We start from the raw sequence: 26698 nt of genomic DNA on the forward strand, positions 1-26698 counted from the left end.
CATTGCCTCCATGTAAAGGCCTTCTCCTTGAGAGTTAGGATTTTTACCTCTACGTGCTTTCTCCTTCTTCTTACCATCTGGCCTTCCTTTCCTTGGTGATGTATGACTTGGTCCGTCCTCTTCATCAGCATACTTACTTCATGAGTTCTAGGTGTACATGACCCTGGACTTGTGGTTGAGTAAGTCTTTTGTTTTTTCTGAGAGCTTTGAGAGGTCTCACGACCTAGATCAGCCCACTTCTGCTCATGCTACAACTTATTCTAGCAGTGCATGAAAATAAATGGTTTCCCCTCCAGATCTTTTTTCTGGTACAATTCCTTTGCCCGTTCTATCTGTACAAAAAAACATGTGTTGGCTACCATGCACAAAAGATATACATTTCCAATCAATTAGCAGAATTAAACAACTTACCTTATCTTGCTCTGTCAGCCCGCTTTCTCTTCTGTTTTGAACTTGAGTATACCATCCACAAAATCTATTAACACTTTTATGGATGATACCCCAACGGTGAGAGAGAGAACTGATATTACGCTCGGACTCAAAAGTCTTGTGCTCATGATAATAATCATGAATTCGCTTCCAATAAGTACTACGAGTTTGATCAGTGCCTAGAACTGGATCAAAGCTAATTTCTAGCCATACTTTCACCAACATAGTGTCTTCCAAGGGAATGAAATTTCTAGTCCTCTTCTTACTTGGTTTCAGGGGGGGAGTACAATTTTCAGCAACTTATTCAACATGTGTTTCAACTTGAAAGTCATCAAAACACAGATCATTGTTGTCCCCATTGCCTGAGAGCAAATCAACCCAACTTTCCATTTGTTCTTCCTGGATATATGAATTGACTATATTAACAAATTAACCATAACCTTTTCATTAAAAAAATAATCAAGCACAAGCCAAAATTGATTAAATAATGCCAGTCTTTACTTCTCACCACACTCTAAATCTTTCGTTCACAGCACTCAAAGCTGATAAGAAAGAAATCTAGTGAAAGCTAATTGTCAGCTATAAATAAATGCTTTTGCTTTCTATCCGACAACTGATGCTTTTTATGTAGTAAATAAGGAAATTATTGGAGTTAGCACGGTACTAAGGTCTCTGGAGCAGAGTGACGGATTATCTCTTTTGGAATATTTTTGGTTGTGCTCTCTCTGTCTTCACTTTGCAGCGCTCCCTCTCTCTTTGTCTTCACTCTGCAACCCACGGCACCAACGCACGACGAAGGCACAGCAGGGCTGCACAGCAGCGCACGGCAGCAGTGACACAGCAGGGCCACACAGCAGTGCACGGTAGCGGCGCCCAGCGCACGGTAGCGGCGGCATAGCGCAAGCAGGGCCGCGAGCAGTGCACAGCAGCAGGGGCGCGACCTTGTTGGCCAGCAGAGGGCGACGCGAATCAGGGGCGCAGCAGCAGCCCAAGGTGGCCCAGCACGGGCAGCCGGGAAGCGGTGGCGGCCACGCCGCCTAGATCTACGAGGTATATTTCGTATCCTCGTCTCCCATCCATCTAGAAGCCGAGAAAGCAGCCATGGATGCCACAATAACGAGAAGAGGGGAATAGGGATGTACCAGCTCAGAGATCTCCGCGGTGGCGCGGGAAGACGGCCGTTGGCCTGCTTGGTGGATGAGGCTCGGGATGAGAGTCGCTCAGATGTGGGGGGCGCGAGGAGAGAGGAACGAGGGATCCTCATCCGTCGGGGTTCAGATAGGAGACTGGTTGGAGAAGTTTTTTTTGTGTGCGCTTTAGACCTCAAAATGAGATGAGGGATGGGATAGGATGTTGGCTGGAGTTGCCCTTATCCCTTTCGACTGATACAATCCAATCTTTTCACCCCCTAAGTTCAACCGTGGGCTACACGGTCTCTCTCTCCCTATAAAAGATTAAAATTTTCCCTTGCTTTTATGTAGTAAACGAAAAACTTACTTTACTGTTTTATTTATTTTTATTAAGTCATATTCTATATATAAGTGTGTATATATATATATATATTTTGATCTTACATATAACATCTCTATTTCCTGCTGACTTATGGGACCTAGGGGGGAGGAGACGAACAACTCATCTAAACTGATTTTGTTGAATAAGTGATCTGGCGGACAGTCTGCCGGATCAGTGGAACATTCCGTTACAACACTGGATTTGGAGAATTCGATTTAGAGAGGAAGGTTTGGCAATGAGGCCATTGACCTTGCTTTAGGGGCTGATAAATTCCTTCAGAGAGATTGTGAGGTCACTTGGCCATAATCATTGAGTTCCTTCTCAAAGTCCATTACAGAGAACCAATAAGATTGATTGGCGATTTTGGATTCCTTGCCCTAGCAAGGAGAATACTAGGAACCTTTCAAAGCAAATCATGAGATGATTCCTGAGTTAAGAGGGACTGTGTAAGGTTATCAAGGAGGATTTCATTTGGAACGACTTCGGGTCGTGACATTCAGGGAGGTCAATTAGACTCTAAAAAATATAAATAAATTTTAAATACTTTTAAAATAATATACATTTTAAAAATACTAAAATATGATTTAATATTAAAAAACATAAGAAATTTGCTTTAACTCATAAAAAATAAATGTAAATCATGGTTTACACTCTACATCGTGAAGATTTTAGTTTGCCTTGTGCCATCCCGTCCATCCCTCCAACCAAACATATATCCTAAGATGCCACTATATATTGGGCAACAGTAAGGTAATCCCTCCGAAGGCGAGCAAATCCACTTGCCGTTAGAGAATCTCTAATAGTATTTCTCAAACCACTTTCTAAACCTAATTCACTTGGAGAGCCATTGTACTCACTCTATATCTCTCTCCACATTTGAACTTCTCTATATCTTTTTTTTTTGTAATTAGAGAGCTAGCTTTGTTTTTCTATCTTTGGCGAGCGAGAACGCAGGAATAGAAGCAATTAAAATTTTTCTATGAGAAAGTATAATGGTCATGTACCTCCGGCACGACCTCTCCTCCGTGGGAAGAAATAGATTTTTTTGGGGGGGCCCTCGTAATAATGGAAAGAAAGACCCACAAGGAATAAGATGTGGTACCCATGTACATGTATGAGTAATTATTTTTAGGCCAATTTAAGCGGAGAGTTTTATTTTGTTAGGAGCGTTTGGTTCTTTAGCTGCTCATAAAAGTCATGTCACATCGAATATTTAGATATTAATAAAGAGTATTAAATATAGATTAATTACAAAATCAATTACATAGATGGAGGCTAATTTGCGAGACAATTTTTAAGCCTAATTAATCTGTCATTAGCGCATGTTTACTGTAGCACCACGTTGTCAAATCATGAACTAATTAGGCTTAAAAGATTCATCTCGCAAATTAGTCGTAAGTTGTGTTATTAGTTTCATAATTAGTCTATATTTAATACTTCATGTATGTGTCTAAACATTCGATGTGACAGAAATTTTAGGAGCGTCTGTAGAAACTAAATATGGCCTTATTTCCAAGTCTGCCATGTCATATAGGGGGTGTTTGGTTCTTTAGTCGCTTCTAAAATTAATATCACATCAAATATTTAGATACTAATAAAGAGCATTAAATATAGATTAATTATAAAACCAATTACATAGATGGAGGTTAATTTACGAGATGATTTTTTTAAGCCTAAGTAATATGTCATTAGCACATATATTACTGTAGCACATGTTGTCAAATCATGGACTAATTAGGCTTAAAAGATTCATCTCGCAAATTAGTCGCAAGTTGTGCAATTAGTTTTGTAATTAGTCTATATTTAATACTCCATACATATGTCCAAACATTTGATGTGACATGAATTTTAGGAGAGACTGCAGTAACCAAACAGGGCCATAGAATGAAATAAAATTTAGACGAAACACCCTACCTAAATGCAAAATTTTATTATAGAGCTTCATAGTCATTTAATTTCATGACTCATAAATGATTGTTAAAAGAGTTTCATCTTTACTAGATAAAACTTATTTTTTCTCTCTCTTCTTAAATACATTGACATATGATAAAAAAATATCTATATAACTACCTATTTAACGTAAACGAAGCTCGTACGAAACTCCCACTCCAACCAGCCTTAGAGCAAGGCTAATAATACAGCCGGCTTGCTGACTGTAAGGTTCCTTGCAGCTTTCTCTCAGCCCACTCATATAGTAGTTAGCTCTTTACAGCTAATACATGGCCCACTTATCTCTCTCACATATTTTCTTGGTTCTTGTGTCCAAGCCGGCTGTAAGCTTACAGCCCGCTTCTCCTCTCTCTCCTCCCCTCTCTCCTCCACCTTAGCATTTAGTCGGCTTACAGCCTGCTATTATACTTGCTCTTATAGTTATAATAATCATAATAACCATGGATAGTGGGAAAATCAACGCGTTCGGCTGGTCTAGGACTTTAACCATCCAAAATTTACTATGCATGCCACCAGCCGAACGCCCTGAATATCTCCTGGCGTGGAACGCGTCACGGCGTCACCCCCGATCACCAACTGCCCGTTCCTTTCGAGGGCTTCTTCCTTCATTCAATTCGCTTCATCATTCACTTGTGTCCACACAAGTAAACCTACCTCCACGCCCTGGACGCTGATGACACGCGGGCCCAACACGAGGGTGTCGTACGTCGACGCATCAATGCGCCTGCTGAACCGCCTCGTGGCCGTACCGCTGTACGTAGATTCAAGAATTAAAGACAGGCCCAGCCCAGCCCAGCCCAGCTGCCCAGGAGGAGAGCCAGGGCCCAGGGAGGTGACTGGACGATGCCAATCCCAGTGCCTGCCACTGCCATTGGTCTGCGCGTCTCCCTTCCCTCGGCCCTCGGCCTCGGCTCTTGTCGTGTTTATTTATTATTAGGATTTATCGCGTCTTCCCCCCTCCTCCACTCCACTTCACCCCTCTCCCTCTCCGCCTTGACTCCTCCTTCGCCACCGTCCTCTTCGTCCTCCTCCTCATCAATCCGCTCTTTGAGGAAGCAAGAAGAAGAGCAAGCTACACGCAACAAGGTGAGTAGTTTCTTGCTCCAACCGTCTTGCCTACCGTTGACTCGCTTTTCCCTGCCTTAGCTCTCCGTGAGCTCTACTCTGCGTCTCTGCCTCCTTCTTGCTCCTCCTCTGCTCCGCCTTGCCGTTCCCGGGTAGCCGGGCAGGGTAGGTCGTCGATCTGGACGCTTGCTGTGTCTATACTTTCCACTACTGGTAGTAGTAGTAGTAGGATGCATGAACTGACTGTTCACTCTGCAGTCTGCATATCGAGCTTGCTGCATGCGTGTGGCCGTGCCAACATCCATCCTCTCACAAAATTCTCCATCACCGACCTGTATTCACTTTTCTGCAGGGGATACGAATAGGATCATGGCCGGGCGCCGGCGCACCCACCACCACCACGTCCTGCTGCCGGCCACCGCCTGCCTGTGGGCTCTGTCATGCGCGCTGCTGCTGCTCCACGCGTCCGCTCACGGCGACGGCCTGCTCAGGGTCGGCCTCAGCAAGCGCGGCCTCGACCAGCACGCGCTGCAGGCGGCCAAGGTCGCGAGGCAGGAGGACAGTCTCCGCCGCCTCGGGGCCAGCAGCGGCGACGACGTCCCTCTCGTCGACTACCTCAACACCCAGTACTACGGGGAAATCGGCCTCGGCACGCCGGCGCAGAACTTCACCGTCATCTTCGACACCGGCAGCTCCAACCTCTGGGTCCCCTCCTCCAAATGCTACTTCTCGGTCCGTTGTTCATTGCTTTCTTTCTTTCTTTGTATATCTGATGATGTTTGGCTTGCCATTGCCATGTGTACATTTGCATCATTGGAAATAGATCTGACTGATGTTTGGTTCCACTCAAATGTTCGATTGCAGATAGCGTGCTACCTCCACCCCAGATACAAGTCCGCCAAGTCTAGCACTTACAAGAAGGATGGTATACTTTTGTGATTTTGTGGCCAGGCCTCATCTTTTCTTCTTCTTCTTCTTTTTTTTTAAAAAAGAAAAAAATATATGTTTTGTGGGTAGTTAAAAGACCATGGCTAAATGTCTCTACTATTTCTTCCTCAAAATTGTTCAGGAGAGACGTGCAAAATCACCTATGGCTCCGGTTCAATTGCTGGATTCTTCAGCTACGACAACGTGCTGGTCGGAGACCTTACTGTCAAAAGCCAGGTAAATCTAATAATACTAACAGCACCTGCCTCCAGTGTTGACATTTACGCGCGGCGGGACTGTATCTCTAACGATGCAGATCAATCTACCCATTACAGAAGTTCATCGAGACGACGCGCGAAAGCAGCATCGCGTTTATCATTGGCAAGTTTGATGGCATTCTTGGTCTTGGATACCCTGACATCTCCGTCGGCAAAGCTCCTCCGATCTGGTATGTAGTCTTGTACCCGTGTTACCGTGTAGGTCGCTGGCGTTGGCTTGCCTGTTCGCCATTTAACAGGAGACCTGTTTTTTTTTTCTCTTTGCCAGGCAGAGCATGCAAGAGCAGAACCTGCTTGCGGAAGATGTTTTCTCCTTCTGGCTTAACCGAAACACTGAAGAGGAATCTGGTGGTGAGCTTGTCTTTGGCGGCGTGGACCCTGATCACTTCAAGGGAAACCACACCTATGTTCCTGTTTCCACCAAAGGTTACTGGCAGTTCAACATGGGGGATATTCTCATTGATGGCCAGTCCACTGGTTTCTGCGCCAAAGGCTGTGCTGCTATTGTCGACTCTGGGACTTCTTTGCTGGGCGGTCCAACAGTATGTCTCTCCATGCTGATGATCCTGAAATTCTCTGTATTTTGCATGATCATAAGCACTGGGATTACAAAACTTGAGCTGATTTGGAGTCAGCCATCAGTAGATTAATTACTACTAGAATTGAGGTAGATGCTAGAGGTAATCTCCGGCTTGTGTCCATACAGAATTGGACAAGGTTCCTAGGTACTGAATGGGAGTACAACTTTTGCAATATGCCATGACTAAAGCCCTGTCTCATGTTTTTTTACAGACAATAATTGCTCAGGTGAACGAAGCAATTGGGGCTGCTGGAATTATCAGCCAAGAATGCAAAGAAGTTGTGAGCCAGTATGGAGAGATGATCCTCGAACTGCTCATAGCACAGGTTTGCTAGTTTCTGCATTTCTTATCTTTCGTCAGACTTCTGACTGTGGAATGGGTGTTAAACTAGTTTTGAACTCCAGTAATTTGGTAATGCTTTGACACTGCAGACGTCTCCAGAGAGAGTGTGCAGCCAGGTTGGTCTGTGTTTGTTTGATGGCGCTCAATCTGTCAGGTGAGCCTATGATTATTGCAGAGTACCAGACCATCGTACAGTTGTGATATACGCTGATAGGATCGATGATCCTACGGCTACTGCGGAGGTTGTAGGGGAAGGTGACCGGTGGCCGGGGCTTGAACCCCCGCGTGACGAACAAGGAAGGATAAGTAGGGAATTTGGATAGAATTTGGGGAATTTGAGAAGAACAGAGGGAGCAGAAGAGGGGAATTGAAGAACAGAGAAGAAGCAAATGGGGGAAACGGGTTTTCTGTTATTTCATAACCGCTTCTAGGTATCTTACAACGGCTTATAACCCACTCCGCCACCTCTTTGGACCGAGCCCCTACACCTACACGGGCCAAGCCCAACACTTCTCCATACTCGACACAGTTACGAAGCCCAACACCAAATCACTGTCACAAGACAACACTTAGCCACACTACTTCCTGCGCCTCCTTCTGCAGTTTCTGACACCCTGGCGGCGAGTGGGCGCCGTGAGAGCGCCGGCAAGGAAGATGAGGGAGGGAGGGGGAGGGAGGGAGGGAGACGTTGGGAGAAGCCCAGCAAGGCAGCAGCAAGTCTGTTATATTTATTACCATGATTCTTTTTTCGGTCTAAGAATTAGAGTCACTGAGTGGAGGTTAAAAACCTAGGGCTAATAAAAAATTGTTTAATTTTCTTTGTAATATATATTTTAGCTTTCTTTTGTATTATAAAATAAGCGTTTATTTGGTTCTTATCTACTCCCTCAATTTTAAATCATAAGACATTTTACCTTTTTAGATACACTAGTATATTGCCCGTGCTAACGCCACGGTGACATTTAAAAAAAATAAATCATAAAACTAAAAATTATATCAACTAATGAAAGAAACACAAATTCACAAACTAATGAAATAAGACCATGCATTATTGTGTGTTAAAAGATTAATGACTTCAGAGATAAGAAACTGAAAAAATAAATAAGAAAAGTGAAAAACTGGAAACTTGTTCTGTCTATCACAGCCCAAACATTCATGTCTAAGGTATCCATGTGAGTACTTCAATAGATAGATATATATGAGCTGGAAAATTAGTAACAATAGCAAAGCTACATATATATAACTGGAAAATATTGCAAATCTCACAAGAACAATTGTTTCAATAGCAATGTTTTTGTACTCATTCTTGATATAGACAGGCAGAAGGGCAGGCCTGGTGCAGTGGTGAGAGCTGTCTCACTGAGTCACCAGGTCATGGGTTCGAAGTAAGGATGGCAACGGGGATATACCCGCCGGGTATCGCCGGAACGTTCTCTTCCCCGCTACGGAGAATTCATCCTGTCCCCATCCCCATTAATCGGGTATAGATTTTTGCCCATCCCCATACCCGTCGGGTATCGGTCGGGTAACAGATACCCGACGGGTACTGCATACCCGATAAACAAGGACACTTGGGGTCGCAGCTTTGCAATCGGAGACGTTTCTTCTTCACCCGGGTATAAGTGTCGGAGTCTCGGAGATGCCGAGGAGAAGGAGCGAGGTTGCGAGGAGGACGAGCAAAGGTGGCAGAGAGACCGAACTGAGGAAGCGAGAGGCACGAGCGCTCGTGAGACAGGCGTGCTTGTGCTGCTGGCGGAGATGGTGAGGAAAAATTGAACGAGGGTTCCTAGAACACACAAACTATATATATGACTGTTCAGATTTGGACCAAAATACCTATGTTGAGTTTCTTTGGGCCTAATACTCGCATGACATCTCAAATAGTCGGGTTCCCCAACGGGTAACGGGGACGGGTAAACAGGGAACGTTCCCGTACCCGCTATACCCGTCGGGTATGAATTCTTTCCCATTTAGATGCCCGCGGGTAAAGATATGATCCCATCCCCGCCCCCTAATGGATCAAATACCCGTCGGGTATCGGGGCCCCGTTGCCATCTTTAGTTCGAAGGCTTGCCTCGGTTTTTTCCTTCCCCAGACCCCACTCATATGGGAGCCTCCGGCACTGGGTCTGCCCCCTTGATATAAATAGGCAAGCATTATATATTTGTATCGAGGATATGGCATGTAAATTAATATTGGTTTATTACATAGTATAGTAGATATATAGTTCACCACAATACAAGTGAAACGGGAAATGTTGTATATACACCCGAGCCAGGATGATTGGGTCTCACTGTACTACGACATGTTAGCGCCATTCATCTTGTTGACGCTTGAGAGCGGTGAAGGTCTCCATCTCATCCTGCCACACAGAAACACGAAAAAGGATTTATTGAAGTTTAGTTTATGTCAACCACTGGCAAGAAAAATGCACGGTTATGAGGGCTGAAAACCATATCCACAATTGTGCACGTCCTGACACTCCTATAGGAACCATATCAAAGCCATGCAAGCATACAGTCCAGATCATTCCAGCCCCGCGCAGGTCCAGCGTCCTATAGGAACGAACGGATCAAGCCAGCAGGCATGCTCCGAATATCACCCATGCGACAACGGTTCCCCATTCAGATAAATGAATTAGGGAAGTCCATGAACAAAAGGTAAGAGGCTTTAGTATCTTCAGGCAGTAATATTACCAGCGCATTTGTATTCCTTAGATACTGAAAATTTTATTCCTAGTCTACTTGAATATTACCAGCGCATTTTCTTTCCAAAAAATTTAGACTTCGGTGATTGAAGGAGCCAGGAAACATATCATTTCAGTTCAGTCATACCTCACATATTCATGTTCCCATGAACCAATATCACCTTCAGAGCCGTACAAACGGTATTTCAGGCTCTCCTGGAACAAGATGTCTCAGTTCCAGATTTTCGGGAACAGCTGAAGAGGGATCTAGTGCCTTCTGTACACATCAAATGAATAAACATTAACTAAATCTGCCATTGATATCAAACATAATAAGAGAGTTCTCTGTCAGTATCACAACAAAAATCAGAACTATAACTGACTGAAACGAATCCAATCAGTCAAATCAGCGCCCCAAAATCAATACAGAAGACAACCTGAACTCGCATCACAAATCAAGCATCACCCCCTTGATGCATCTAAACCCATGATGTTCATCGAGTGAAATTTAACAGGTTGATTAAAAGTTCCATATAAACACCAAAGAAACTACCAGAAGCCTAGGATGCTTCTTGACTATATCAGCTATTTTCTCAAGCAACTCCTTTTGATATACTGACCCTGTTGGATTAGATGGCGACGTAGAGAATTAAGAGAAATTCAGGATTCTGGATTAAGAACACACCTGCACGAGCAAGATGGTCGATGGGGGCTGCTACATCACTGGAAGAAGATGGCCGGAGCTAGATCCGCGGGGCCGGCCGGAGTGGGAGACGGAGGCGTGGCCGGACAGGTTGCCCGAGCCTGGTGGCATCGCCGCCGGGTGGACTGGGAGCAGGTGGGAGCAGGAGAGGAATCAGACATTCTGCATCTGCAAAAGAAGAGAAAGGAACAGAGAAGAACACACCTGCACGAGCAAGATGGTTGACGGGGGCTGCTACATCGCTAGAAGAAGGTGGCTGGAGCTAGATCCGCGGGGCCAGCCGGAGTGGGAGACGGAGGCACGGCCGGACAGGGTGCCCGCGCCAGGTAGCGCCGCCGCCGGGCGGTCTGGGAGCAGGAGAGGGAGGTGTTGTTCGAGGAGGGAGAGAGGCAGGCCGATGTAGGCAAGGGAGAGGGAGACGCGGTCGGCCGGCACGCCCGCCCGCCGCTGCGTTAGTGGTGAGGTGGAACCTGCTGCGTGGGAGCACGACGGCCACCGTCACGAAGCTTGCTCTGCGCTAGGAGGAGGACCTCCTCGCCGGCTGCTTCCTATGTGTCGCCATGCGCCAGAGGTTCCACCGCTTGCCGCGCACTGACCACGGAGACGGCGTCGCTCCCGCCGACCACTACGATGGCGTTGGCGCTGCCGTCGACTGCGGGAGGCAGCAGCTCAGCCCCGTGTCTGTCCTGGACCTGCACTTCGACGACGAATCTTCAGCGTAACACTCCTATGGCAGGTAGTGACGGAATGCAAGCAGTGAGCGGCCGCGGTAGGGAGGCGAGCGTGATTAGCGGCGGCTTGCGTCGGACGAGGGCGCGAGCGTGATTAGCGGTTGCTTAGCGTCGGGCGTGTGCGCGGGCGCCTGAGGCTGAGAAGGTTGACACAAGCGATCATGGCCCTTGGATTTGAGCGAGTAAGGAGAGGGAAGGCTCAGGCTAAATCTGGACAGTCCATTTCGAAGATGTTTTTCTGGGTATACTTTTTTGGGTGAACGGAGAAGGGGCTTCTCAGCGGGGGACATTTTTTTTATCTAAGAAAGAAAAAGTTGGTGAATTAGTAGGGTAGATAGCTTTTGTCATACACTTAGATATACACTATGTCTATATACACAATAATATTAATGTATCGAGAAAAGCCAAAACATCATAGAATTTGGAACGGATGGAGTATGCTCTTAGGCTCTTAGCATGTACATATTTTATCACGTATAATTGTTGTCATCTAAAACAGCCCCCCTATGTTCAAATTCTAGCTCCGCCCCTGCACATATCGTCCGCGATCCGCCGAAAACCAAACACGTATCGTCCGTGATCCACCTGAAACCAAATGGATTTGCTGGTCTGGTGAGTGGTGACAACAGAACATCACCTAGAGAAGCACTACTACTAGTCTATATGAGTGAGTACGTACTAGGTACTACCCCCTAAATAAACTATGGAATTACTTCCCCCTAAACATCCGATTGGATACCGATACATCGGACAGTACAGTGGCCCAGGCTGATTTGTTTCCGCGTGCACGGTTGGACTCCGCGTCTGTGCCAGCAAGCCCCTGCCTGAGCCTGCTTTTCGCGCGTCCACTCGAGGCCCGCGCCGCGGGGGCCGCTCGTGCCTCCTTCCGTTTCCCACGCCTATCCAGTGTGCAACACCCGATCTATTTTTGAACATCTAGATGCAACACTTGCAACATACGTCTGAACATATATGAATCACTTGAAACATCCGTGTGAAAATACTTGAAAAACATTGCAAACATACGCAACATCTAGATAAAACACTTGCAACATATGTGTGAAACATATGCAACATCCAGATAAACACTCTTGCAACGTTCGTCTGAAAAAACAGATGAACCATTGGGGACAGACGTTTGCAACATACGTGTACAACCATTGCAACATATGCAACATCCTGATCTATTTTTGCAACATCCGCATAAAACACTTGCAACATATCTCTAACATCTGAAATAATTGAAATGTACTTGCAACATGCATCCTATCTGGGTGCGGCTTCCTTCGCCGTCTGCATCGGGGCACCGCAGCCGTAGCAGGAGGGGCTTCCGCGCCAGGGCCGATGCTTCTCTTTGAGCTGGCGGCGCCTGTTGGAGTCGTCGGGTGGCAGAGCAAGAGCAGCAGGCCGGGCGGCAGAGCACAAGCACGAGCAGCGGGGCGGGCGCGTGGAGCAGCGGGTGGCTGAGCAGGAGCAGGCGGGGCGGGCGGGAGGTGCAACGGAAGGGGCGGGTGCAGTCCGCCAGCCCAGGAAGAGGCGTCCCGGACGAACGCCCTGCACACAACATTTCCGAATAAGCTAGTATATATTATAGTAGTATATAGGCTAAACATGTGACATGTCAGCCGGATTGGAGCCAACCACAAATCGATAGGTCTGTCTCGCTCTATTGTAGGTCCGGCCCCAGCCTCGGCCGCGGTGCGTGGACTCTGGACTGTGGTCAAGTGTGGCGCGGGGCTTGGTTTAGTGTGGCTCCATATGTCATCCACGTTCGCCAGGTGCACTGAGATGCCTGCCAGCCGCTTCACCAGGTTGGCCAGTGCCTTTGCAGTGGCATTAGGCGGCGGCGCGGGAGGTGCTGTGGGCTGCTTGTCACCGTAATCGGAGCCTGGCAATACCAGATTGTAGGGGAAGGTGGGGCCGCGTGGAATAAGAGCGAGAGAGATGCTGGGAGAAGCCCAGCAACAAATTTGTTGCTTTGTTTAATTATCTCAACAAAATTTGAGATCTTATCTCAAATTTGAGATCTTATCTCCTAATTTTATGGGACTAAATAAGAAATAAACTAATCAAAGGGATAGTTGGGCCCATTACCCCTTGATGGCCGATGGCCCTCCCTAGCTACTAACGCGCTTGCGCCTCTCGTACTGCATGCCGGTCATAACATACGCCAACATGCTTTTTCCCATGTTACTGCATGTTCTTTGCATGCTGTGATAAATTATCATGCAAAATTTTCTGCAGCGAGGGAATTGAATCTGTTGTTGGCAAAGAAAACTTGGGCTCAGATGTTATGTGCTCAGCCTGTGAGATGGCTGTTGTGTGGATAGAGAACCAGCTCCGTGAAAACAAAACTAAGGAGCTGATATTGCAATATGCTAACCAGGTTACTGTGGATTTTCTTTTTGCCATTTGTTCAATTATATAATTTTTTAGATAATAAGTTCAATTATATAATTGGTGACAAGACTCTGCTTGTGTTCCAGCTATGTGAGCGTCTACCAAGCCCCAGCGGAGAATCAACAGTCAGCTGCGAGGATATCTCAACGATGCCCAATCTTGCATTCACCATTGCAAACAAGACCTTCACCCTAACACCAGAGCAGGTGCTTTCCAGTAGCCCATCTTATATCGTTTTCAACTTATATTAGCATTTCTTCATTTTTATAAAATAAAGTAGACAGTTTTTTCAGCAAATGATGCTATTGATAAATGATTAATCAAATTTACTGAACATTTTGTAAACAAGATATATATTAGTAGGCTAAAACATTTTATACTTGATGTTTATTATTAGTAGGCACAAACATTTTATACTTGATGTTTATTAGAAGGAACCTATCCTAGTTTAAGAAGGAATGAAGGATCCAGTGTTGGGGCAGTTAGTAACTCAACATTTGAGGGCAACAATTTTGAAGTCTTGAAGTGACGTGATCAGTAGTTGGCATTTGGAACCAAAAAGAGCCTAGTAGATGTATTGAAGATAAATTTATAGGTCTTATACTCTACATGGTTTGAAGTGAAGTCGTTCTAGTTCACCTCAAGTTCCTTTGTTATTTTTTTTTTGAGAATTATTATAATTTATTTATTTAGACAATCATTCCTGCAAGTGCGGATAGACAATCATTCCTGCAAGTGCGGACATCCCTCAAACCTTGTGAAACATGTGTTGCAGTACATTGTGAAGCTGGAGGAAGGAGGCCAAACTGTCTGCATCAGTGGCTTCATGGCATATGATGTCCCACCCCCGCGTGGTCCTCTCTGGTATATATGGGGGACATGACATTGCTTCATGCCTTGATATTTTTCTTCTACCCCATCTCAGTCAGAGAGCTTTGCATATGAACAATTGCAGGATTCTTGGGGATGTCTTCATGGGAGCTTACCACACGGTGTTCGACTTCGGCAATGACAGGATTGGCTTCGCGGAATCTGCATGAGGAGTGTGGGAGCACTCTGCTCTTCATGAAGGTATTGTATCTACTAGGGATGTGTAGTTTCTCTATCCGCTACGTGCAGACAGCACGCCGCAAATAAATGGATGGCCAAAAATGCTGAAACTGAAAATGTGAACAGAGGTTTCTTTCTGGAGGAGCAAATGGATGCTCGAAGACATGTATGTATGCTTGAAGAGCAAATATTTGAACAGAGCTTTCTATGAAACTGTTTGTTCATGGTAGTACAACTTATCATTTGTAAAATAATTTCTCGATTGCCTTTGAACTGATGAGCATGTATAAATGCAATCTTCTTTCAGTGGGATAGCTCTTGTCTTCTTGGCTATTGGCCTATGGATTGAATTCTAGTTGCTCAGGGTGTCAAAGTGGGCTATTCATAAGAATGGAGAGACTGAACATGGGCTGGGCCTGAACGATGATGCCATTTTTTAAGCCTGGCATGAGAGACAACAATGGTGTATTTACTAACTGTAGCCTTTTTTTTTTCCTGCAACAGTAGGGGCGATCTCCTGTTCTTTATTATATGTATTAAAATTAAAAAGGTAAAAGTTGAGAAATACAATCACCAGGAAAGAAACAAAGAGCAAAATAGAAGGAAAAATAAACAAAACTACATCAGGAATATGTAAATAGGGCCTTGCCAAAACTGTGATGCAGCAGAGAGGTAGTGCCAAACACAAATATCAACTGATTAAATGGGTTAAAATCTGTACGTAAGAAAAAAAGATGGTCTGGCATTAAAAACTCGGGCAGTTGAACATTAGTCTCCCACGTAAATGGTGCTGGAAGTTGAAACATGAGAACGTGCATTGCACGGATTTTCGGTAAAAGACCAGGTAGCGTGACCGTGTGTTCATACGGGACAACAATATTTTTTTTTCTAAAAATATACGGATAGCACGATAAGATAATAATACTGTTAAATTAAATACCGATGTTAAAGTGATATTTAATTTAAAAAGCAAAGTTCGTGAAATTTTGCGTGCTCATAATCTGGAACAGTGTTTTTCTCTCACAAATTCCTCCAGCATTTCTCCAAACTATCTAGATTCCTCTAGAATTCAGACAAGCGAACAGGCCCATAATCATGGAGAGCGCGATGTCGCAAGCTCACAAACTCTACTGTATAGACTTTTTCGTGATACGGCTAAGATAATATTTTATATCGGCAAAAATAATTCTACGATATCTATTTCTTTCATGCGCCGATAAATCCATGAATAAGTTCCGCTGCATCTCCATATAATCATATACACACAGGTTCGAGTATATATGCAAATATGTTCGTGTCCGTGCGTTGCTACGGGACAGATAAACTTTTGTACTAAAAACACACGGATCGCACGATAAGATAACAATACTGTAAAAATATATGACCGACGTTAAAGTAACATTTAATCTAAAAAGCTAAGTTCGTGAAATTTACATAGTCATAGAGAGCGTGGCGTCGCAGCTCATAAACTCTAGTGTGTAGATTTTTCTGTGATGCGGCTAAGATCATTTTTTATACCAGCAAGAAGAGATTTTCGGTATCCATTTCTTTCGTGCGCCAATAAATCCATGAATAAGTTCCACCATATCTCCATATCATCCTGTACACGGCGCTGGTAAGCGAATTAGCCACAACTTATGTAATTAGTTTTATAATTAGCTCATGTTTAGTTCTCCTAATTGATATCTAAAAATTCAATATGACAGGGACTAAAGTTTAGTCCTAGGATCCAAACACTCATGACTCTCAACTCCTGCTGGCTGCTCATTTGCACCACCATGCCTATGTGTCTGCACGTATATACTCTAATGCCAGAACGTCTAAGATGGTCTTTATTGTCTACCCTTTGAAAATATCATAACTTTAAGGTTGTCATTTGTGTATGCTGTAGGATTGGGATGCTTTGCACTGATCCATGATGATGTCCATGAGAGTCGAAATTTTTTATGCTATTATGATGTCTAAGCTTACCAACCAGACAGAGACGAACTTGATTGTTAAAATATTTTCAACACCGCTTTCATATATTCCCTTTGTCCCAAAATAGAATTCATTCTCGCTTCCCGAGAAGTTAACTTTTTTTTAACTTCAACCAATTATATATAAAAGAATATTAATATTTATAATACATAATTAGTATCATTACATAGAACATTGAATATATTTTCATAATAAAGTTATTTGGAGATATAAATGTTGCATGTATTTTTTACAAACCTAGTCAAAGTTGAGAAAGTTTGACATGCACGTATCCCATGACGACTTATATTTTGGGGTAGAGGAAGTATATGCTAATGAGAGTAGTCAACTAGAAGTGGTGATGAACACAACAATACTTTCATATTATATGCTAATGGGAGCACGAAGAAACGCAGGGGAATGGACCTATATACTAATGGTGGGAATATTCGTTTAGAAAATTACAGAAGGTTCACCAGTCTCACCATGTATAACCTGCACATCTTTTATTTAGCACCACTGATGTTTCCTTTCATGCATGATTATTGTTTCCTTCCATGCATGATTATTGTTTCATGCATGATTATTGTTTCCTTCCATGTATGATTATTGTTTCCTTCCATGCATGTGGCCTCAGGTGATCGATTTGTTTCCTTCCAAGCAGGCGGGGATTGCAGGGATGACAATTTCTTTTTCTATCGCGCCTTTCCTTTTCTCGCTCGCCCGTTGGACAATGTGGGAGGTGGGATCGATCGCATGGGGTGGCAGACGGATGAACCAAGAGAATTGTCGCAACAAAACGGTGTCCACATTTTGTTCTTTTTAGTTGTAAGGAGATGTAGGAGAAGAGGGAACATGACCAAGCGTCTAAAAATACAGAGCTCGGCCAAACAAACAGTGGCAGCACCCAGAAAGGAGAAAGATGACTGCCACAGAAGGTAGCCCAATCAGTCATCCTTTATTTACCAGTTATTAGGCTATTTGGACCGTGTTTAAACGAAGTTAAATAGTCTTGTATAGTATCATTGATAAATATATATATTTACGAATGCAAAATTTAAATATACAAGAAAGTATAAATTTAGATGCAAACTTAAGGGTTAATTTAGATCAAAAAGTGGTTAATTTAGATCAAACTTAAGGACTATCTTTTGTAATGGCAAACGGTGGTTAATTTAGATCAAAATTTAAGGGTTTAAATTATTTTTCACAATGATAAAGGTGTAACTTAGTTACAAATTTTAGGGGTTATCTTAAATTATCTTTTATGATAGACGATTTAGGTAATTTAGATACAAATTTATGGGTTACCTTGTGTAGTTTTCAAAATGTTTCATCTGTTTTTCAGATGTATATTGCAGTGTGCTTATCTCGACGTTGCATATGTTCCACACATATATTGTAAGTGTTTTATCTAAATGTTTGCGTATGTTTAATGTTTTTTCAAGTGTTTTCAGGTGTTTTTGCATGTGTTGCAGACACACGTTTTGAGTGTTTCATATGTCTTCTTTTACATGTTGCAAGTGTTGCATCTGAATGTTTGAAAAGTGGATTGGGTGTTGCATATGCGTGCGTGGGAAGCGAAAGGGGGCGCGAGCGGTCCTCGTGCACGGTCTGACGGCGTGGGCGACGTCGGGGGCGGCACTGGCCAGGGGCACTCGCTCGCTCGCTGCGTGGGCTCGCACCGTCCGACGCTAGTGCCCCGGATCGGATGTCCGGGCGCTATCAAGTCCCAAAATTAAATTTCCTCCTTGAAAACCTCAATTTTTGCCGAGTGTGTTTATTTTGCCGAGTTTTTACATATAGGCGCTCGGTAAAGATATTGTTTGCCGAGTGTCCGAAGGAATACACTCGACAAACCACCAGGCACTCGGCATATATACTGTTTCTGGTAGTGCGTGTACAAAGCCGATGTGTGTATATGGATGTGCCCCGGATCAGACGTCCGGGCGCCCAAAATTAAATTGCCTCTTTAAAAACCTCAATTATAATCCATTTACGACTCTACAACACGTATATAAGAAGACTGTGTGGTATACATTACGTGTACAAAGCCGATGTGTGTATATGGATGTATGCACGTATGGTGGATTGGTGGTGCATGAGCTTGATTCCAGCAATGTCATTGCCGGCTATCATTAAGTCTCTGCAAAAGCGCATGCAATGCAGTCTCACGTGCTCCGGCTGCCGCAGCCTTGGCGGGCTCAATGCCGCCGCTACTGTTACCACCATCTCCGGCGGTGTCAGCGGCGCCGCTCCGGAGAGCTGGTGGCTCAGCACCTCCCGCCATGATCGTCGACAGGGCGGCCGCCAGGGCCGTGGTGAAGTTGGGGTCGCTGGTGATCGCGGCGGTCATGGTCTCCAGCGCCGACCGGTTCCTGCCGTCCAAACCCAACAGCGTCGCCGCCGGCCTGTGCCCAGCGGCAGCAGGGAAGCCGTACATCGGGAACGGCGGCATGGCGGGGACGGGTGACAGCTGACGGTAGTGCTGGAGCAGGCCCGCGGCCGCCGCCGCCGCCGCCCCCGGCGGCGGCGAGTCCGTGAGGTCGAGGGTGATAGTCGGGAACGGCGCGGAGGCGGAGAGCGTGGCGCCGCCCATGGCGGACGCGTAGGGGTGGTGGTACTGGAATTGCGGCGCCGGGGCCGCAACGTGGTGTCCGGCGAAGAGCGCGCCCGCGTCGTGGCTGACGGCCGGGCCCGACAGGAGCATGGCCGCCGCGGCGGAGGTCGTCTTGGCCATCGCCGCCGCATCCGGCGGCAGCTGGTGGTTGTGCGTGCCCTCGTACGTGGTGATCAGCACCGCCTTGTCCTCCGCGCACCGTTGCACCTGCACATACATATATGCATGGCACGCACACGTGTGTGCCCATTAGTTACTGATGACGTATGCTCATTTCTTGCATGCATGCAGATGCAGGCATCTAGCTCATCTCTAAGGGCCTGTACAATGCTATTACGTGGCAGGCGCTTAAAGGAAGTTAAGTTCGTTTTTCTGCCAGGCTGGAACTTGGCCCGAGCGCTCGCGAACGCATCGGCGCTCGACAAGGCAACGACGCTCGTCGGACGCTTGCACCCGGCCACAAGCGCCGATGCTAGCTCCAGGCTTGCCTCAAAAGTGCTGAATGATTACTACTCTATCCATACGTTCCGCGTTGGGGCAGATGAGCGCCAAAATAGATTGTTGAGGTTCAAACTAATTAATGAAGCGCTTATAAACAATTTTTCCATTGTAGATTAGTAGATGCTTGTATGTTCTCTCTCTTTAAGAGTCTATCTAAGCAGCTTTGCATTGCCCAACGCCTGCATGTGTATGTAAAAGCCAAACACGTAGCAGCATTTTATTAATGAAAGTTGTTAAAGGCAAACACGTAGCAAGTTTGAGCAAAATATTTTAGAGGGATGGTCGTCCGCGTCCGTCTGGTGAGAGGTCACAATCTGTAAACAGTTTGATCTTGTATTTGAAAATGTTCATTTGGGGACAGGTAATAAGGCTAGAGAGAGAGAGAGAGAGCTAGGTAGGTTCAGGGCGCCTTTAGATCCGAAAATTTTTGGGTTTTGGTACTGTAGCACTTTCGTTTGTATTTGGCAATTAGTGTCTAATTATGGACTAATTAGGTTCGAAAGTTTCGTCTCGCGATTTCTCACCCAACTGTGCAATTAGTTTTTTTTTCCGTCTACATTTAGTACTCCATGCATATGCCGTAAGATTCGATGTGACGAGTACTGCGCAAAAAATTTTGGATTTTGAGAGGAACTAAACGGGGCCTCAAATCAATAACGTATGCAAGTGTGCAGCCTGCAACGCTAGCATATAGTATGTTCACATTTAAATGTCATATCTCTATCATATATGATAATGTCGTCAGAGTTGCATGCAAAGGTATATTCAAATGTACTTGCAGCTGGTTTGTTGGGTGCGTGTGCGTTTTCAAGTGCCATATTTGACACGTATATCCAAATATTGAAATGCAAAGAAAGTACTACATGTGTTTGAATTGTGCTGCGGAGCACGCAACGTATCAGACCACGGCATATAATAATACATACACCATGCGATCATTTGCTTGTTTATTAGCTAAGTACATACACATGCATGTTGCATTATACCTACAGGTCGTAGTAAGTAGTAGTCGCCCCTAATTTAATTCAAATCAAGTATACCCAGTTACCTTTTGTTTGGCACATTTCCTTGACCAATAGCTAGGAAAAAGCTGTCCTTGTGATGGATCAGTCCTTGAATATAAGCTAACGGAAGAATGCAAAAAAAAAAGAAGGAAGAATGCACACAGTCTTTGTTCTAAATTGCAAGTGGTTTTCGTTTTTTATATACATAATTTTAAACATGTATCCAGATATAATGTATATATCTAGATGTGTAAGAAATGTCATGTGTCTATAAAAGCTAGTGTAAGGAAAATGGATCCATGGCCCATTTACTTTGGATTTTGGTATTTGATGACCAACACAACCAAATTGGACTAATAAATTTGCTAGTGATTGTTTTGTAGTTCAATAGGATGCAAGACGTGACTTGGACAAAGGCGACGTGATGATCCGATGATCAACACCTCAAGCAAGACTTTAGAAGCACAAGAGAAGACCCAAGATATCAAGCAAAGTCCAAGCACGAAGATAAGAACCAAGCCGTACACAAGATTGCGAAGAAATGAGCTCGCAAAGGCGATCGGACGCTGGACCGGACGCTGGCAGAAGCGGCCGGACGCTGGACCGGACGCTCCGATAATGAGGCTTGGCAAACTGGTGTCAGCAGCAGCGATCGGACGCTGGCGGCGAAACCGACCGGACGCAGGGAAGCAGTGTCCGATCGAGTACAGAGAGGTTCCAGAGCGGCGAAACTGCGACCGGACGCGTCCGGTGGCAAGTGACCGGACGCTGACAGCGTCCGATCAGTGTTCGCGGCTTCAACGGTCGGGATGACCGGACACGTCCGGTAAGGACGACTTCAGCGTCCGGTCAGTAGCAGAAAAGCGGAATTTCGTCCCCAACGGCTACTTTCTCAGTGGGGCTTATAAATAGACCCCCCAACCGGCCATTTGGCAAGTGTGGAGTTGAGGAAACATATCTAGGGTGTTGATACACCATTTTAGTGATCTCCACTTGCATAGTGCTTAGTGTTTTATTAGGTAATTAACGTAGGCGCTTTGTGAAGTGCTTAGATTGATTAGACCACCGCTTATGCGCTTGCTCTAGGTTTAGGCCTAGTGTTTAGTGATGTTTGCATACCTCTTGCTACCCGGTGCTTGCGAGCACCATTGTTGTACATCGGAGGGGCTTGAAGTCTTGTGAGATCACACCAACCGCGTTTGTGGTGTGGCCGCCACCGTGTACCGGAGGGAACAAGGCCCGCGGCGTTTCGGCCGGAAGCTTGATAGTGAAGACGGCGGGGTGCATCCGGGAGAGGCTTGCCGGAAGGCACATCGGAGACCCACTTGCGCGTGAGGAAGGCCTGAGGCTATCTACGGAGTTACCCGACTGGGAGCTTGGCCCTTGCGAGGGATTCCTTACGAGGGGCTCCAACGAGGACTAGGGGGAAGCTTGCGCGCTTCTCGATACCTCGGTAAAAATACCGGAGTCGTCGATGGGAGTTTGCATATCTCTACCTTGCTCTTTAGCTTCCGCATTTACATTGATTACTTTACTCCGTTTGCGGTAGAGATAGCAACACACTGCAAAACCGTAGTTGCACATTTGGATAGTTTATCTATTGCATAGGTTTTTGCTAGGGTTAGAAAAAAAGGTCATAGTTTAGAGTTAGAATTTTAAGTTGCCTAATTTACCTCCCCTCTTAGGCGTCACGGCCCCTTCAGCTAGAAAAAACTTACAATTTGAAACGGAAAGAGTATTTAGGAACTAGCAACCGTACGTAATATGCATAGATAGATAATAGATTGTTAGTGTAGTATATACCTGCTTCCTGACTGGGCATCCTGTGGCCATTGTGCAGCGGTAGTAAGCTCTGGGGCATGGGTTACCCTTGGCCATCTTCTGTCCATACTTCCTCCATTGGCATCCATCTCTGATCTACACACATATGTGTACATATCCCCAAACAAGATTCGTTAAAAATTTGAGGAATGAAACCAGCACAAATATATTTGTGGATTTTGTACTTTTGAATCCACTCATATGTATTATATTTTAGCTATTTGCTGACAGCAGCAACATATATATAAATCTGTATCTGCATTCTTACATACCATTGGGGCCTCGGACCGTGCGCGCACGGACACCCTTGCCCTCCGCAAAGGCGCCTCCGCCGCCGGCGCCGGCGCCCGCTCGGCGTTCTCGCAGCGCTCAGGCGTCCTCATCCCACCGTTTTGATCCGCTTCACCGCCGCTGCCGCTGCCACCGTCTGAATCCGCCTTCTCACCGATGAACGCCGGTGGGGCCACCGCCGCCGCTCCTGCTATCGCCGGAGCCACCCGGCCGTGGTCCATGAACTGCACTCCCGTCATTGCCGCCGGTAGCATCGGGTTCGCTGCGCCGCTGCTGGCCTGTATCAAACATCGATCGATCGATCTCCATCTTATCACTTGTCATGAACTACTCTTGCTCATTGCTTGGCATACAGCAGCACGCAGTAGAGAAGAGTTTGTTACTACCTCTGACCCAAAAACCAATTATATATAAAAGAATATTAATATTTTATAATATATAATTAGTATTATTAAATAGATCATTGAATATATTTTTCATAACAAACTTATTTGGATATATAAATGTTGCACGTATTTTTCTACAAATATAGTCAAAGTTAAAAAAGTTTGACTTACACGTATCCTATAATGACTTTCTTTCTGGAACGGAGGGAGTATAAGAGAGTAGAGAAAATGGTGCGCGTATATATGAAAGCACCTAGATACTGGATCGGAAATGCCATGCACAGTGTAATGACCCCCAATATATGTAATGTTGACATGAACGAACATGCCAACTACCGTTAGTAAGTGAGGCTTTGCTGTCAAGCTTAGTTTGTGTTTGCACGCCCAAGCTGCTTTCGATGGCGAGATCTACATATACGTTTACTATTTTATCTTCTATATCTATGTCTATACCTAATATTAAAAAGCAAAATGATTCTTCCTTTGCGTTTTTTTACTTCCCAAAATACCCACGCTCTCCATGTCATGTATATGTGATCTAAATTTAAGATCCGTGCTCATACGAGTTAGAGCAATTCGTGTCCAACAGTGGTGTATGGAGTACGACACTCCAAAAACATTAAGTTCTGTTACCACGCACAGACATTTTTCTTGCTGTAGTACGTGTGCATGTGTAGTGAGGGGTGCACATATGGATGGAGCTGAGACACCTCCCTCTAATCCAAATTATCAATGCAAATGCATGGGTGATCGACATAGATTTGATTAGCCACCTAAAATCAGGTTTCCAATTTTTTCTCGGGGATGTTAATGCTTATTAATAGTTGAGCAGAAGAATCTCAATAGAAAGGAGCTTGCATTTCAATTCAATACGGTAAACACTATAGCTAGTGGTCACGGAAGTCAAATGAGGTGCCCATCTGAACCACTGTAGAGAAATTAGCAGCATAGTTTTTTTTAGTCTAGCAGAGGTCGGCGTCGTGCGACGAATAGGCTAAGCGTTTCTACAGCTTTGCCTTGTTGTATCCACGGTCGCAAATTCTAGTACCGTATAGTGCTTTGTATGTGTTGTAGTTGCTAGGCTCTAGTTCTAGCGTGTCGACGTTTTTGGTTGGTCCTGATCGCTAGCGTCTTGCCAGCGGGTGCGGAACGGCCGGAACTTGTCAACGTCGTGTAACTTTGTAACTTTCCTACCGTCTTAATAAAACACAGGTTACGACCTGTTCGCGAAAAATGCAGCATAGTTGTTTGTTCACATATTATTTGGGAAATGCTGGGCAATGGGTCTAAATTGAGGAAATGCTAGCTGTTACAATGCATAATTTCTACAATCTCATCGATCATTAATTGGTCTAAACATCGCTATATAAATTTCTTGGGTACACACACATATAAAATTATTGGTTGAATATATATTAGAACATGATCTAAATTGAGGAATCAAATGGATGCATAAAAGAAAATATGAGTCAAATAGCTAGGTAGGGTGTCAGACTGCAATTAATAATTAGCATATTTATATATATTTGTATATATATACTATATATGCGCGGGTTTGTAGGAACGATCGGTTTTATTTTGTGTGGATGTGAAGTAAATAAAGTATCAGTAGTCTCGCTTTGCTGGCTGCTCCATTCACGAGGTAGGATAGGAGTTTTTTTTTTCTTTGTTTCTTTGATTATACATACTCCGTATAATAGTAACACAGAGATATTCAGGAGATCTTTAAATTATTATCTTTTTTATAACAAGACAAGTACAACGTTGACTAGGTAGGCTCCAATTAAGACGTACGCGTAGCCATTTCTTTTCAACAAATTAGTTTGAACACGAATCAAGCCACCCAATTTCTAGGCCTTGTTTAGATTACCCCAAAATTCCAAGTTTTTTCACTCTCTCTCCATCACATCAATTTTTAGCCACTTGCATGGAGCATTAAATGTAGGTAAAAAAAAAAACTAATTGCACAGTTTAGTTGGAAATCACGAGATGAATCTTTTGAACTTAGTTGGTCCACGATTGGACAATATTTACCAAATAAGACGAAAGTGCTACTATTCATCGGGTTGAAATTTTTCTCAATCTAAACAAGGCCCTAGCTAGTTTAGGTTTACCATACCTGTTGTTGCTGGTACTGCTGCTGCTGGGCTTGGATGAGCTGATGGTAGAGCGCGCTGTAGCTGCGGGTGAGCTCCTCCAGCATCCGCCGCAGCCGCCGGTTCTCCTCGCCGGCCTGCCGGAGCCCCCCCTCCACCGCCGCCGCATCCACCTGTTACTCCGTCGATCGATCACATGCATGTGTAAGAGTATCGGATCAGTCACCATGAGTACGTGTGCTTCTGCCGCGCTATGATCAAGATCAATACACCAATTCTGATGTGGAAGGAGAAGAATGATGAACAAGGTCATACGAAACTCGCTAACCTCTTTATCACGAACACTCGCCGTCCCATCGCCGCTGTCGACTGCTGCTGGCGTCGCCGCCGCCGCCCTGCAGGTCAGCAGGTCCAGTGCAGTCTGCGCCGGCACGAAACATGTATAGGGCCTTGTTTAGATTGCAAATTTTTGTAATCTGGACACTGCGGTTCGTTTGTATTTGACAAACTTTGTTCGATCATGGACTAACTAGGCTCAAAAGATTCGTCTCGTGATTTACAACTAAACTGTGTAATTAATTATTTTTTTACCTACATTTAATGCTCCATATATGTCTCTAAAAATTAATGTGATAGAGAGAGTGAAAAAACTTGGAATTTAGAGGTGATCTAGATTAATGAACGTACACGCACAGCAGCACAAAGGATCGATGATCAAGGCTCATATATTTTTTAAGATAGAGTAAGTACTATATATCTTAATTGCAAGCACTGCACAGACATCAATCGATCTCAATCAAGCTCGGGATCTCGACCTCGACGGGAGACTTACGTTGACCGTGGTGTTATGGCAACGGCGTGCCAGTGCTCCTGCGGCCTCATCTCGACCCCCATCGTCGTCGTCGGTCATGCGGCGAGCGGCGCCGCCGGCGGCGGAGAAGAAGTCCACCTCCTTGATCTCGCTCCTGCGCCCGCCGCCGCCGTGACCGAAAGCCGGCCGGTCCCCGTGCTCCGCCAAGACCATCATCATCTCCTCTTCCTGCTCCTCCTCTTGCTTCTCCTTGCTCTGCTGCTGCTTCGGCACCAAGTCCATGGATGGTCGGGTTGGAGCGAGAGGTATATCAACCCAGGTAATGAGACGGAAAGACTTGGACTTTGGACTTGTCCATAGGAACGAGACGGCTGGAGGAGTTGGACCAATGGCTGGCACGGGGACGAACTGGGTGGGCCAGCCCGCGTGGCGTCAGCGTGAGAGCTGGCTGAGGCTGGAGCGGAGGGGACGACGCCGCCCTGCCCACGTGTCGCCGTGCGTGGGCCGGGTCAACCGAGTCAACGGATGCTGCGTTTTGCGACCCGGGGAGTGGCC

At 45.2% G+C, this 26698-nt stretch overlaps 2 protein-coding genes across 5 annotated transcripts; one reads left to right on the top strand and one right to left on the bottom strand.

Moving 5' to 3' along the window:
- Positions 1–4820: 4820 nt before the first annotated feature.
- On the top strand, positions 4821–14968 carry LOC136518116 (aspartic proteinase-like). 3 transcript variants are annotated; one of them, XM_066511779.1, is made up of 13 exons: positions 4821–4977; positions 5309–5688; positions 5821–5881; positions 6026–6120; positions 6219–6331; positions 6430–6703; positions 6954–7067; positions 7174–7238; positions 13449–13590; positions 13691–13810; positions 14380–14468; positions 14560–14675; positions 14781–14968. In XM_066511779.1, exons 2-12 carry the CDS (start codon positions 5326–5328, stop codon positions 14642–14644), a joined length of 1521 nt encoding a protein of 506 aa, XP_066367876.1. In that variant the 5' UTR covers positions 4821–4977; positions 5309–5325; the 3' UTR covers positions 14645–14675; positions 14781–14968. The 3 variants fall into 3 exon arrangements, with proteins under 3 accessions (XP_066367876.1, XP_066367875.1, XP_066367877.1); XM_066511778.1 differs by having other exon boundaries at positions 14560–14968; XM_066511780.1 differs by lacking the exon at positions 4821–4977 and adding an exon at positions 4984–5121 and having other exon boundaries at positions 14560–14968.
- Positions 14969–18584: 3616 nt separating this feature from the next.
- LOC136517481 (transcription factor WRKY5-like) lies at positions 18585–26466 on the bottom strand. Of its 2 annotated transcripts, XM_066511048.1 has the most exons (7): positions 26165–26466; positions 25661–25753; positions 25356–25505; positions 22832–23128; positions 22542–22655; positions 22412–22451; positions 18740–19440 (listed from the first exon to the last, which is right to left on the bottom strand). In XM_066511048.1, the coding sequence occupies exons 1-7, from the start codon at positions 26423–26425 to the stop codon at positions 18887–18889; spliced, it is 1509 nt and encodes a 502-aa protein (XP_066367145.1). In that variant the 5' UTR covers positions 26426–26466; the 3' UTR covers positions 18740–18886. The 2 variants fall into 2 exon arrangements, with proteins under 2 accessions (XP_066367144.1, XP_066367145.1); XM_066511047.1 differs by lacking the exon at positions 22412–22451 and having other exon boundaries at positions 18585–19440; positions 26165–26465.
- Positions 26467–26698: the final 232 nt, after the last annotated feature.

Source organism: Miscanthus floridulus, chromosome 17, assembly GCF_019320115.1.
Source record: "Miscanthus floridulus cultivar M001 chromosome 17, ASM1932011v1, whole genome shotgun sequence".
NCBI lineage: Eukaryota > Viridiplantae > Streptophyta > Magnoliopsida > Poales > Poaceae > Miscanthus > Miscanthus floridulus.

Excerpts from the sequence above, each read along its gene's own strand:
- LOC136518116 (XM_066511778.1), top strand. The coding sequence starts at position 5,326 with ATGGCCGGGCGCCGGCGCACCCACCACCACCACGTCCTGCTGCCGGCC. Across the intron at positions 6,121-6,218 it reads ACCTTACTGTCAAAAGCCAG|AAGTTCATCGAGACGACGCG; the intron begins GTAAATCTAATA and ends TACCCATTACAG. Across the intron at positions 13,591-13,690 it reads TATTGCAATATGCTAACCAG|CTATGTGAGCGTCTACCAAG; the intron begins GTTACTGTGGAT and ends CTTGTGTTCCAG.
- LOC136517481 (XM_066511047.1), bottom strand. The coding sequence starts at position 26,425 with ATGGACTTGGTGCCGAAGCAGCAGCAGAGCAAGGAGAAGCAAGAGGAG. Across the intron at positions 25,506-25,660 it reads CGAGTGTTCGTGATAAAGAG|GTGGATGCGGCGGCGGTGGA; the intron begins GTTAGCGAGTTT and ends ACGGAGTAACAG. Across the intron at positions 23,129-25,355 it reads AGCAGTACCAGCAACAACAG|GCCAGCAGCGGCGCAGCGAA; the intron begins GTATGGTAAACC and ends TGTTTGATACAG.